The sequence below is a fragment of the Pimephales promelas genome, chromosome 7, assembly GCF_988280905.1.
Source record: "Pimephales promelas chromosome 7, fPimPro1.hap1.1, whole genome shotgun sequence".
Lineage (NCBI taxonomy): Eukaryota > Metazoa > Chordata > Actinopteri > Cypriniformes > Leuciscidae > Pimephales > Pimephales promelas.
The window spans coordinates 25,558,763-25,571,903 of record NC_142775.1 but is presented as its reverse complement, the minus strand read 5'-3'; the positions used below and the strand labels follow the sequence as shown (position 1 = coordinate 25,571,903).

The 13,141-nt window shown below is 36.9% G+C and overlaps 1 protein-coding gene across 2 annotated transcripts in view; it reads left to right on the top strand.

Moving 5' to 3' along the window:
* Positions 1-13,141, top strand: part of itgb5 (integrin, beta 5) — a 36,688-nt gene that overhangs the window by 15,879 nt on the left and 7,668 nt on the right. For both annotated transcript variants that reach the window (XM_089133264.1, XM_039655623.2), the window contains one exon: positions 315-744. In XM_089133264.1, coding sequence (XP_088989390.1) covers positions 315-744 — 430 coding nt within the window. The remainder of the gene's footprint in view (positions 1-314; positions 745-13,141) is intronic.

The following is a 13,141-nucleotide window of genomic DNA, read 5'->3' as shown; positions in this document are numbered from 1 at the left end:
TAAATAAATATTGAAGGAGTTGCCAGAAGCTTGGTGATTGTGTAGTTTGTTTATTTCATCCTCAGCTTTTTACTTCTGACCATTGTATTTAGGCCTCAACAAGTTAATTTGTGTAGATTATCTTGATGGAAAAAAAAAACATGTAACAATCAAACTTTAGTTGGTCACAGAGCTTATTTTCTGCAATCCAAAAGTCAAAGGAAAAATCCTGCTGGCTTTTTGTCAATGGAACCAGGGTGATGCTAACTTCCAGGTTGGCCTACAGAATGATTTGTGTGTATTTTGTCTTAAATGAGCTGTCTGTTTTCTTTCAGGTTTCCTTCAACCTAACTGTAGACGCTAGAGGCTGTCCTCCGAAAGGTACCAAGAAGAGTTTCTCCATCAGGCCTGTTGGTTTTAAAGACCGCCTGGAGGTCTCTGTGGACTACCGCTGTGATTGCAGCTGCACATATCACACGGATCCCAACAGTAGCCGCTGCAACTCGGCCGGCTCCTACAGCTGTGGGATGTGCCGTTGTGAGCCCGGCTACTTGGGTGCCCGCTGCGAGTGCCAGGAGGGTGAGGTCGACTACCAGCACCTCAGTGCCTGCCGTGAGGCTGAGGGCAAGCAGGTGTGCAGCGGCCGCGGAGAATGCAGCTGTAACCAGTGCCTTTGCTACGAGTCTGAGTTTGGCAAAATCTACGGCACCTTCTGCGAGTGTGATGACTTTTCCTGTGCCCGACACAAGGGCACACTGTGCTCAGGTAAGATGAATTGAATCGCTTTTTTGATTGTCACAATATGTTTCAAAGAAATCTTTGCACCTTAGTTCCACAATAGTTCAACCTGTGCATTGAATTTTCAGTACAAGTTCCAGTACATGGCCATATCCTAGTTTTTCAGACATTTGCCCGTTTGGCTTGCCCACGGGCCTCTTTAGGATGCCACAGGGGTGTAGCCATCATTTCAGAAGTGAGGGGGACAAAAAAAGTCATATCAGTTTATTCTAATCAGTTTATTTTAATTGAAAGATTGAAAGGTTTCTTCTATATATAAATAATTGGCTAAGAAAGTAAATAGACTGATGAACAAACAATAATTTGTTATAATCTCAATTGTGACAATTGTATAGTTGGTTTATTTAGTATTTGTTTTATAATTGGTTTTATACACTTGTGGATTAAGGATATCATCAAGGAAGTCATCAAGGACGGAACAGTTAATGAGACTTTTTATCACAAAATATATTTTATATTTGTTAAAATATGAATTATATTGTTATAAAGTCTATGTCAATTAGCACTGCATTATTCACATACTTTGTGATTAAAATAACCAGTTATGACTTAAAACCCACATAAATCTTAGTCACAGTCAACGTTCATGCTTTTTATTCAGCTACACTGATAGCTGGATGCCTTTGTCTATATAAGGGATTTCCTGGAACGTCATACATTATTAATAGAGTCTGTTTTGAACTTTTTATGAGAGTCTCGTGCCCCCCGGCTTCCTAATGAAACATACATTACATCAGCGTTTATTGCTCCAAAATGTTCACCTCGCCTCATTTTGGGTATGAAAATGTCAGTTCATGCATTATGCATGACTATCTTGCCTCTTTGAATTTAAACGTAGATTATTATTTATTTATTTTTTTCACAATGGCACAATTTTTTTTTTTTCACAATATATCTATGGCCATGAGATGCCTTATTATTATTATTTTCTTTTTTTTCTTTTTTTTATCAATTCTTGCCAGAGAGCAGTTGGCTGGCACCCCATCTCTTACTTTCTCTCTCTCTCTCTCTCTCTCTCTCTCTCTCTCTCTCTCTCTCTCTCTCTCTCTCTCTCTCTCTCTCTCTCTCTCTCTCTCTCTCCACACGATGCATCTCCGCCATGCCACAGTGAGAGCTTTGTAGCAGGCTGCATTTGTTTATCCATCCACACAATGGCTGGTCTATGGTAATGAAGCTCTATGTTTTTCTTTTCTTATGTCAGCAGGAACTGCCGACCCAGCACAAAATGGATTGAGCCTCTTTAGCAATAATGTCATTGATAGAATCGAGAATATGTCCCATTCCTGCTATGTCAGCCATCGAAAACTCTTCTCGTCTGCTGTAATGAGTTCTAAATGAGTCTGAGTAATTATGCGCTCTCATACCGCTTTGCCATGGTGAATTAACTGGGACAATTCTTGTAAACTCGCTAATAATGGCTGTGGGAAAAGGCAACCGTTGATGAGAGTTCTCTGTAGGTTTCTTTCACATGTTAAATGGCCCATAAACATGCTTTGTGGTGTTTTGATTTGGCTATACTCCAGTGAGAGCAGCTTGTTTTACAGAGTGTGATTTGCGAGACTTTTTGGATCTAATATAAAATTCAGCATGCATGGAGTTTGTTTAGCATGCTAGTGTTTATCTAGAAACTGGGACAGGTTTCTTAAACAGGCGGACTAGTAAGATGAACATAGTCCTCCAGGGTAGGGTTTCCCAAGTGGTTAGGAACTGCAGGGTGGTTGTTAATCTAATAATCAAGTCATAAAACAATTCAAATTAAAGTAAACTAGTGCAAGGCCCGTGCAAAATGTGTTTTTAGTATTTATTGGTTTGGTATGTTTGAGTTGCTGAATAGCCTAGGCTATTATTACACAGGAGCATAAACTCTGAGAAAACAATAGCGTTAAGCGCACCAGAATAAAATATTATCTTCAATTAAACAGTGTAGCTGACTTACAATTTCAGTTAACATCCACAAATGTATAAGTGTGACGATTCAGGGGAGATTCAGACCTTGGCCGGAGCAGCTAAACGGTGAACTCCGAGAAAACACTACGCTTGAGCAAACAGTTTGTGAATAGGCTACTACAAATGATGGCCGTGAATAAAGTACAATATTCAGATATTTTTAAACCACAACCCTCTAATTTCAGAATGTTTATTTTGGGGAGTGGTCACTCAGTGTGCAGTGTGAGCCAGAGTGGCAAGCGGCAAAAGCCAATGTTTGCTTATTTTACTGATATATTTACTGACATCTTTTGCATTTCTAGTCCAAACAACATCAAATGTTGCATTGCACTTACTTGTGCCCGTAGCAATACATCCGTCAAGTTTGAAATCCATCGGATTAACGGTTCGAGAGATATGCGAATAACAGATATGCCCATTCAAAATCAGTTTTGTGCGTGTTTTTGGTAATTGTTGGTTTGGTGTATACAATTTATACATAGACACACAGACACACATACATCTATGTATAAATTACAGAAACGTCTGTCTGTGGGTCTTTTATTCGCATACCTCAGTAAAAGAAGCACACATTGAACATGTTCAGAAGGTTTTAAAAATAAGCATTCTGACATGGTTGTGGTTGTGGTTGAAAAATATCAGAATATTATTTTATTCACTGCCACCATCATTTGTAGTAACACATTCACAAACTGTATCAATCTGTATTGCATAAGCATAGCTTTTTCTTGGAATTTTTACCACTCTTTTTACCAAGATAAGAGCTCTAGTTTTTAGTATTTAAATTAAAATATTTGAGACACATGTTGTTGTGCCATATTTATTTATTTATTTATTTTTGTATGACCTAAATTGTTGTGTGGTTAAGTTATAAGGGTGTAGTCCTGACACCAACACATTTTTTTTATGTGTAAAGTGCTCGTTTAATTTTAAACTTATTTATTATGATCTAAAACTCAAATATGAATCAGTCAGTGAGTGTGTAAGAGCTTCTTCCTGTGCCACATTAGTACTGGATCACTGGGCTTGGTATATTGTGACTCCTGATGGTGATTGGCTGATGGCTTCTTATTACAGCTGGGCAAGAATAAACTGTTTTTGTAAAGATGTTTTGTAACCCTTTGTAGACAAACATTTAATATATAGGTATATTTAATAGCGGTTACTTTAAAGATATTTTTAAATCCATTTAAATTGAACATAAGCACTCTCATTATTGGTCTCATTGGTCGCATAGTCCTTTGTTCATACAGCTGAAGTAAACAAAGCATTGTTTTTCTTTAACCACACTCTTTGATGGAAGTGCTATTGAAATGGTTTACTCAGCTGTTATCTTAATTGCATATCACACACCGCACCCTGTTGTTACCTAAAACAGCATTTTGTTAGCGGTAGTTGCAGAAAATAAAGCCATAAGAAAATGCAACAGTCACCCGGCCTGGATCATTGAACCATGATGTCGTATTCTGTAATATTTTATCAGCTTTCCCTATTTATATGATATATGAAGCCATGGAAAAACTAATGTTGAGTCAGCCGGTCATTATGGCAAAAACAATCCTTCACAGGGTGAAGACAACCTACGCAAAAGTGATACGTGTAACACGGCTTACTGGTATAACCGGTATAACTTCCGGTCAATTATAGTTTTACAGATACAGAAATAGAGCTGTGTAATAACATAGAAAACCTGAATTTCATATGAAGTTTATGTACATTCAGCTCTAAATATATTCATTTTTGTTTATTGTGGATTAGCGTGGTCTTGCTGTCATGCTTATAGCAGCCTGAAGTGCTCCCACAGACAGACAGCACTGCGCTGATAAGACATCTGTGTGTCCTTTTTGGTGTTTGAATGATTAGTTTCTGCTCTGCTGTCATAATGAAAGACTTCTGAATCTGCTGAACTGACTGGATTTAGTGTGATGGCTGCTGGAAGTGCACAAAGTTTTTTTGTTTGTTTTTTTTTTCTTGCTATTTTTACATACTTCGTTGATGTGTCTCGTGTCAGTCAAAACCATATTAAAATGTATTATTGTACATATGTTTTGAATCTCTGCACAATAGCTTTGAGTGTTTAGAAGTGTGAGCATGACAGTATGTTAAAACTATTTAGCCCGTAGTAAACCGTTGCTTTGTAGTGCTGTTCTATACATCTGCTGCTGATTTTAATTTCTTATTTACACAGAGACCGAAATAGTAACTAAATGCTCCAGACGTATAAATGTGCCCCATTTTCAACGTTGTTGTGTAGACTTAGTCAATTGTCATTTTAACTGTGAGCATGTATGTTTGTTTTAAAGGTATTAGAAGGTGAGAGAACACAAAAACTTGAGGAAACCAGTTTCAGGACTTTTTTTGAGTTTACTTAACAATAAAAAAAAATCTTTGCTTTCATCAAACACAATATACTAAGTTCTATGAACTTGCATTTTTGGTGTGTAGAGTAGCACGTTAAATTAATACGAGCATTGATATTTCATAATTGCAATGTATAACGTTCTTACACCACTGTCTACACCAGACACTGGTGGCACTCCGCAACGAACAAAAGCGAACCCATTATAATCAGTGATGCTGTCTCCAATGAATGTGGTGCCAGCCGCGTGACGACAAATTCCCAAGCGTAAAACTGATGGCCCGTTCTAGTTGTGATGTGCTACTTCTGATACGAAGGACAAATGGATTTGCATCGATCACTTTGTTGTGTCCAGTGTGGATGGCTTTTAGTTGTTACGGTGTGATTCAACTGTCACGCCAGGTAGTAGTCTAACGTGTATCAGTATATATAATCATTGTAATGGTGACTTGAACAGAACTTTTAAAACAAAATATAATCAAACACTACATGGACATACATAAATTAATGTAATGTAAGAGAGAATAAACAACATCATAACATGTTTTTTTTTTTTGTTTGTTTGTTTTTTTTTAAATCAAGAAAAATGCAGCCTTGGTGAACATTAGAGATCTCATTCAAAAGTCTTAGCGACACAAAGCTTTTGAATTGCAGTGTGTATAGACAGTGTTTCATCAAAAACATGTATTTTCTTAACTTAAGAAAAACATGTGAAATCTGTTCAATCTCATGCACTTGACCTCAAGCAGTATATAATTATACATGGGCTTTCAAACAAGTGTCACTAACTTGTAATAACACATCAGGAGTGATGTTTGTTATTTTGGTCATATATGTTGTTTTTCTCAAAAACATTTACAGATTGAAGAAAATATGTTACACACCTAGCCTAGTTGTTTTTAAAGATTTGTACAACTTTCAGATGTTAGCTTGTATAGGCTTTAGCATGGTGCAGATGAGACGTTGTGTGTTGAATACCAAACATATGCTGTAATTTGGACATAACGTGGTTCCGTTTAACTTTTGGCGAACAGAACATTATCCACCAACTCCTCTTTCTAACTGTACACAGAACATTGACGTCTGTTTGAGTTTCTTTTTCCACACCCTTGCATCCTCAGTAGATGACTTCAGCACCTGGCAACACACTGACCATAGATGCAAACAAACAGACAAGACCTTCACTGCTTTACTGTCTTCATAAATGCAGGAAAATCTGGCATTCTTTTGTTGACAAGATTGGATATAAACCCCTTTTGTCATGTTGTGTCCTGTGGGACTTTATCAGAGCAATGTGGTCACGTGCTGAACAATAGAGCTGCAAGAACCATAAGCGAAATTGGACTTTGTAATAGAGGTCAATGCTCACTCCTTAGTCCATTGACTGTGTTGAGAGCACATTTTGCCAGAAGAACATGTTTTTGATATGGCAGCAAGATGCATTTCCATTTCTGTGGGGATGAGAGTCCTGGAGTTTGAAGTATCTTTCATGGGTAATATCATTATTGGAAATGCACACATTTTTGTATGATTAAAATGGTGTATTTTGATCCCCTCTGTTGGCCTCAATAGACTCCTCTACTTGCAGTTTACCAAACAGTGGAGTTTTTCAGACATTGACTCAATCCCTCAGATGTGCTCCACTCCCTAAAACCATCCCCAAATACACCAGCAAAATGAAAAGCTCAGTTAAACAAACCCAGTCCGGATGGAAAGAGGATCGTCTAGATTTTAGAAGCCTCGAGGACCTGGATTAGCATGCTAAACAAATAAAGCATCTCCCATGGATCCTGCTTCGCTTCTGACAGACTTTTCTTCCTTACTTTAAATGCCAAGCCTTTACACAAAACATTTCAAAAGAATAGAATGTCAAAAGATATTCATTATAGGTGGCTTTCAGATATTCGTCCTTTGAAATATCACGCCTTATGAATGGATGTTGCATGTACATTCACACCCCAAATCTTAGCTACTTTGTATTTTATTAGAAAGTAGGATGTAAGATTGAAAATTGCATTTTAAAAAAAAATACTGGACTTTGGGGCAGATAAGAGTTTGAGCTGTCAAACAGAAGGTTTTATTGATTCATAAAGATGTTTTATGCATGTCACTGCATGATTTGTGCGGTGGTTCATATTTGAGTGACACCTTCAAATGTGATGCTTTTTTCTTTTTTTTTTTTTTTTTAGTTTTCAGTCAGATTCATCCCTACACTGCAATCAGTCAGTGCTAAAAACAAAAACAAATCTCATCTGTCACTTTGTGTGTCGTCTCAAGCGTTGGTAAAATACACCCAAACTTATTCATCTTGGTCTTGTTTAGTTGGTTTTCAAATCTGAATTTAAGTGACCACATTGCTACAATGGGATTACTTTGCCTTTAATTGACCTGCTCTGGGCAGCAAATTGTAGGATAATGATTTTTCCATGCGAGGTACCATTTGGGAAAAGTTGACTAGTCTGTTGTTAGACCACACAGTAACCTGATATATTACTTGCATCCTAACAACAATTTAAGGTATTTTTTTCCGGCATTAAAGTATTTATTAATTGTTGGCATGAAAAAATACTTTGCTGTTTTAAATGTTTAACCTCCAATCCAATTTTGGAATGCAAGGGTGCGGATAAGATTTGAGATATCCTTGTGGACACAAACGCTGTCTCTGCAGATAGTCGGCTTTGTGACTAGAATCACAGGACTGTCAAAAACACTACACTGTCTTTCTATCTTTGGTTTCAAAAACATGGGATTAGTCAGCTATTTTATTTAGACAAGCTATAGAACTGTTATGCATTTCTTATTTAAACCTGTTTATAGATGTTTTTTTTTTTAAGAGACTTTTAAGTTCTCGACATGGTGTTTGTTTGTTTTTTTGGCTTATTGCCCTGGCACTTCCCACACTTGTGCTTTACGTCAACAGAAACGTGCAGTTCGTTTAACCGTATTTAGTGTGAAACCTTACACCATACCAAACCAGCAATGAAACATGCACAGAAACATTAGCTTGTTCCTGAGTAGAAAACGTACTGCAGGCCCAAACTATAGTGATCCGTTCATGTGTTTAAAAGCATTACACATTGTCCCCAGCCTACCTGTTTATTTAAAAGGCGTCAGAAGACTATGTAGTAGAAGAAAACTGTATTTATCTGTTATGCCTACTCTGTAATTGTTATTGTCACTGGAGCATGAGATGTTACCCTCCAGTCACATGAGACACAACTGACTGTGTTAATTAAATTAAATGTAATTTCTTTGCCCTGCACTAGAGTTCAGATGTGCTTATCATTAAGTGGAGAAACATGCGATTTATTTCTTGATTATTTTTTAACTTCTTTTATTTTCTTTGGAATACAATGAGGTTTCCTGGTTACTACGGAATCTTGTAAAGAGAACGGACACCACATGTCAGGCATCTATAGACCTGTTTTTCCTGCCAAGACTTCAACACTTGAATGGCAAAACTACAAGAGGCAGCTTGCCGTGTCTTGGCTTACGTTGCACATCTTTCTTTATAGACAGATGAGTTGTACTTTTTTTAGCTAAACCATAGACTGGAAAAAGATGGACGACGCCCGTTCGCTCTCTTCCATTGGTGAGAAGTGAAGCTGCCAGTGTCCTGGGGCGAGTCGCATAAACTGCTAAGACTAGTCTTACAAGTTAGTCATCCAAATGTTTTTCTTCAAGACTGTTCATAACTTTTTAAAGTTAGTTACATAAAAACGTACATTGGTCTAATTTGATACCGAACAGTATCAAACAAGAACAAGACTGATTACCCCTAACTAACTGCTTGTTGATCATCCTAGTTCTTAAAGGGGACATATCAAGCAAAATCCACTTTTTTAGCCCTTAAATGCATTTTGTTGTATATTTGGAGTGTTTATAAGTACAGAAAAGATGAAATTATTCTCTTCAGGTGCTTTGTTTATATCTTTATATTCTGTTTTGGTCATATTTTTCAACCTGTTCAGATTTCCGTGTTCTCTATGACATATTTTGAACAATTACGTCACAGTATTTGCAGCGGAACTGACAAATAAGGACATTGACTACTAACCCAACACTTCGAGCAATCTGCCATTATTATTTCTCGCTCCGGTTTTGTAGTCCAAGCTCAAGGTTGCAAAAGTTACGAGAGGGTGTTCGCCGTTGCGGAGACTCTCTATTCATTTCGGTGAAATCACAAAATAAAATGCACACAAACGTGTCCCTGCTTGTTATAGAATGATTCTTGAGCCACAAATCCGCATATTAGAATAATTTTTGAAGGATCATGTGACACTGAAGAATGGGGTAATGAGGCTGAAAATTCAGTTGTACTATCATCACTGTAATAAATGACTTTTTAAATTGTTAATACAAAATGGTTATTTTAATTATATTTTTCACAATATTTACATGTTTTTGCTCCAATGAATGCAGCATTGAGTATAAGAGATTTTAAAATATTTTACTGTGCATTTTTTTTTGCCATAGTAATGAACAATGAGAGTAATGACCTAGAGGAAAACTGTTCATTTGGTGCATGAAACAATTGTTGGAAACATTGCTGTGTTTATGGGTTTAACGCACTTTATTAGATCAGTGCTTGATCAGAGGCCTGTAAAAACTGGATGACTCCTATTAAAGACCATGGCTTCCTTGTGTTGTCTCCAGATGTATAATGTTGTGTCTCTGTGGTCAATGTCACACGTATACACAACTCCTCAGAGAGGTCATTGAAGTCTTTAAACAGTACATCACAAAATGTGGCACATTTACCCTTTGTCATTTACAACAGTTCTTTTTGGCTCTATATTTAGCAGTTTTTGAAAGCTTTTCCTTCAAAATTATTGTCTTGAACTTGCCACTGAAAATATGGAGTTGAGTTACTCACATCATGAAATGATATCTTCCGTTTCAACAGCACTTGTTTGTTTGTTCTTTCGTAGGGAAGGAAGAATGACCTGTGATGAAGAGTCTGTGATGACACGTTTTCATAAGTCGTTGAGTAGCCTGTTAGTAGTTTGATCAAAATTTCTGAAAATGACTCACTCTCGCGGCTCCAGACGGGGAAGTGAGATGCCCCTGGAGCAAAGTGTTTTCTGCTGGTGGTTCCTCACTGGGTGGAACTGGAACATGGCATAGTTTGCACACCCTGTGCTCTCACTGCACGCCAGTGATTACAGGGCTTTTGGAGTGTTTTTTTTTTCTAGATCCAAAAGACGGTCTATTTTAAGTTGCCACCACAAAAAAAGACAGACAAGCCACAAACCATGACTATATAAAACCATGTTTTATAACTCTGATCTGAAGTCAGTCGGCAAGTTCTTTCACTCCTGCTAACTACATTATGCTCACAGAAAAGAAGTGTAGCATTAGGTTTTGTGGTTGAATTAAATGTTTTGGTAACTTAAATCTTTACAAGCTGTACAAATTAGCATCATCAGATTTATACAAGTTTGTTGAAAACCATTAGTAGTGGTAGTAGTTGTAGTTCTGCTATTAGTATAGTACTATTGGTTGATAGAGGAACTCCTCTGCATTTTTCAAGTCACTTGCCATTGGCACGTATGGCAAAACATTTTAGTTTTAGGCCCTGCTACAATGCGTTAAATCTCTTAAATTTATTAGATTGTTCTTAATGTACTTAATGACTTCAGCCTAGACTGGAAACTTGTGTATTGTGCATTTTTCAGCAAAACATTTGGCTTTCTGTGGCTTGAAAAGCCTAAATGCTTTGAATGGAGAGCTAGAATAAAGTAGAGGTAGTAGTCTCTGGTGTTAGCAAACACAGTTCATTGACTCTCCTCTATAAACTGCAAGAGTGTGATGATACACTAGAATAGCTCAAGAGTCTAATTTTAAATGATTTAAGTAGAGTGAAATGAAGCGTACAGCTAAAAATATAAAGAGGAATGTTGCTTCAGGAGCTGGATGTACACTTCCTGTGGGACTACAGTGGCTAAAGGGGTCTTTATCACAGGAAGGACGGGTCAGGGTCAGCATATCAGTCGAACAACAGTGCCAAATGGTCTCTCGGAATGTTGCTTGTTTAAATATCATTTGATACTGAATGGATTTAAATGTTTTAGGAAGTAAAATGTTCTTTTAAAGGGGCAATATGTAATTTTTAATGTATTTTATTATTTAAAATCAGTATTTTTATCCGTAAATATGTCCTCAATGGTCTACAAATACCCACAAATGCCAATTATCTGACTTATCCTAACAGGACAATGTGTACTAGGCCAATGCGTTTTCATTCAGAGCCAGAGTGACGTAACTAAAAGCAGCAGAAATGGAGGAGCAGAGCAGTGAGAGGCGCTTGTCTCTGCCCCGGCAAGTTTAAAAGGCTGCATTGCAAATCTTTGTCGCCAGAAAAGTCCAAAATAGATTGTAAAAGGAAACGTGACCGGAGATTACAAAACACACAAGTTAATGTCGGGATAGCTTTTTCCAGGTGGATAGAGCTAATGCAGGAGAAAGATTTCGAAAGAGAGTCCTGCTTTCTTCTCGACAAGTCAATGTTACAGTCTTAATTACAAGCTTTTTTTTTTCATTGTTTGGTTGGGTACTTTATTTTATGGACAGATGAACATCTATAGTTAAAAGATGATGATATCCAACAATGCACATACTTCAGAAAATATAATGAATAAAGAAGGCATAACGTTTTTCACAGTCAGTAATTCATACTGTAACATTCGTTTGTTCGTTGTGTCAAGTTGCTGTTTGGTTGAAATAAGAAACCTGTTCACCCGAAGGAACACTCGACAAAGTGCTATTAGAACGCATCCTGTCATAGCTTTTTGGTACATAATGGCTACCGTAGATGCAACGCCCATTTGAAAAAGCGAGGCGCTGGAGAGCACAATTCGTTTGAATGCAAAATACATTTTCACAGCTAGATGGGAGTAATTCCTACACATTGTCCCTTTAAAGAAGCAAAAAATATTGTTGAAAAATAGAGGTCCTAAATTTAAATCTTACTATTGGTGTAATTTTAGAAATGGAGAATGACAAATCCATATTCCACCTTTTTTTTATTGGGTTTATTATGGGGTTTTAAAGAAAAAAATACTTTTAGTTAATGATAACACTGGTAATATGATGTTTGTACAAGAAACTAGAAAAAACATACACTCAAGCATGCAGACAGGAAATATTTAGACTGGTCACTTCCAGCCTTTGGAAGTATTTTGCATTGGGAAGCTCAGCGTTATTTTCTTTTTCCACATTTTGTTTGCTTTTCCTTTCCACTTCAGTTTGGTGTATGAGCATGCTATCAATACGTTTCATTGCTCATTCATTAAAATTAATGAAGATTACAAGCCTACACATTTTCTTTCAAAAATGCCTGTCAAGTTAATCTCAATCTGTTGTTTTAGTAATTTATGCTTTAGTAATTTAAAGGCAGAAAAAAGGACATTTTCATCACACGAGAATGGCTATGTCCTTCACAAAGACTTCACAGCAATTGAGCTCAAGTTTACACTATTCAAACACTGGATTTTACAAGCACAGACTCTGTGTTGACTGTGAAACTTTGCACCTTTAAATAAACCTGATACTTGAGGTCAACTGTAATTGACATATTTCAGTGCTTGCGTGGCTTTGGACTCACTCATGTGTGAATTTGTCGAGTTTAACTGTGGATGTGGTAGAAATGGGCTGAGGTTCATTCCCTGAGGCTTTCAAACATGGATCTGCCTTTCTGGCATGGCAACAGCACATTTATTCAGTGACCTAAATAAATGAGTGGATTCGGGAATGCTGGGAGAGCAGGTCTGCATCGATTCTCTAGCATTTATTGGTAACACTTAACAATAAGGTGCATTAACATTAACTAAGAATGAACAATACTTCTACAGCATTTATTAATCTTAGTTAATATTCATTTCAACATTTACTAATACATTATTAAAATCAAAGGTTGTATTTAACAGTACTGGAAACTAACATGAACAAACAATGAACAGCTGTATTTTTTATTTACCAACATTACCAAAGATTAACTAATATAGTAACAACTGTATTGCTCATTGTTGGTTCATGTTAGGTAATACATATTATTTG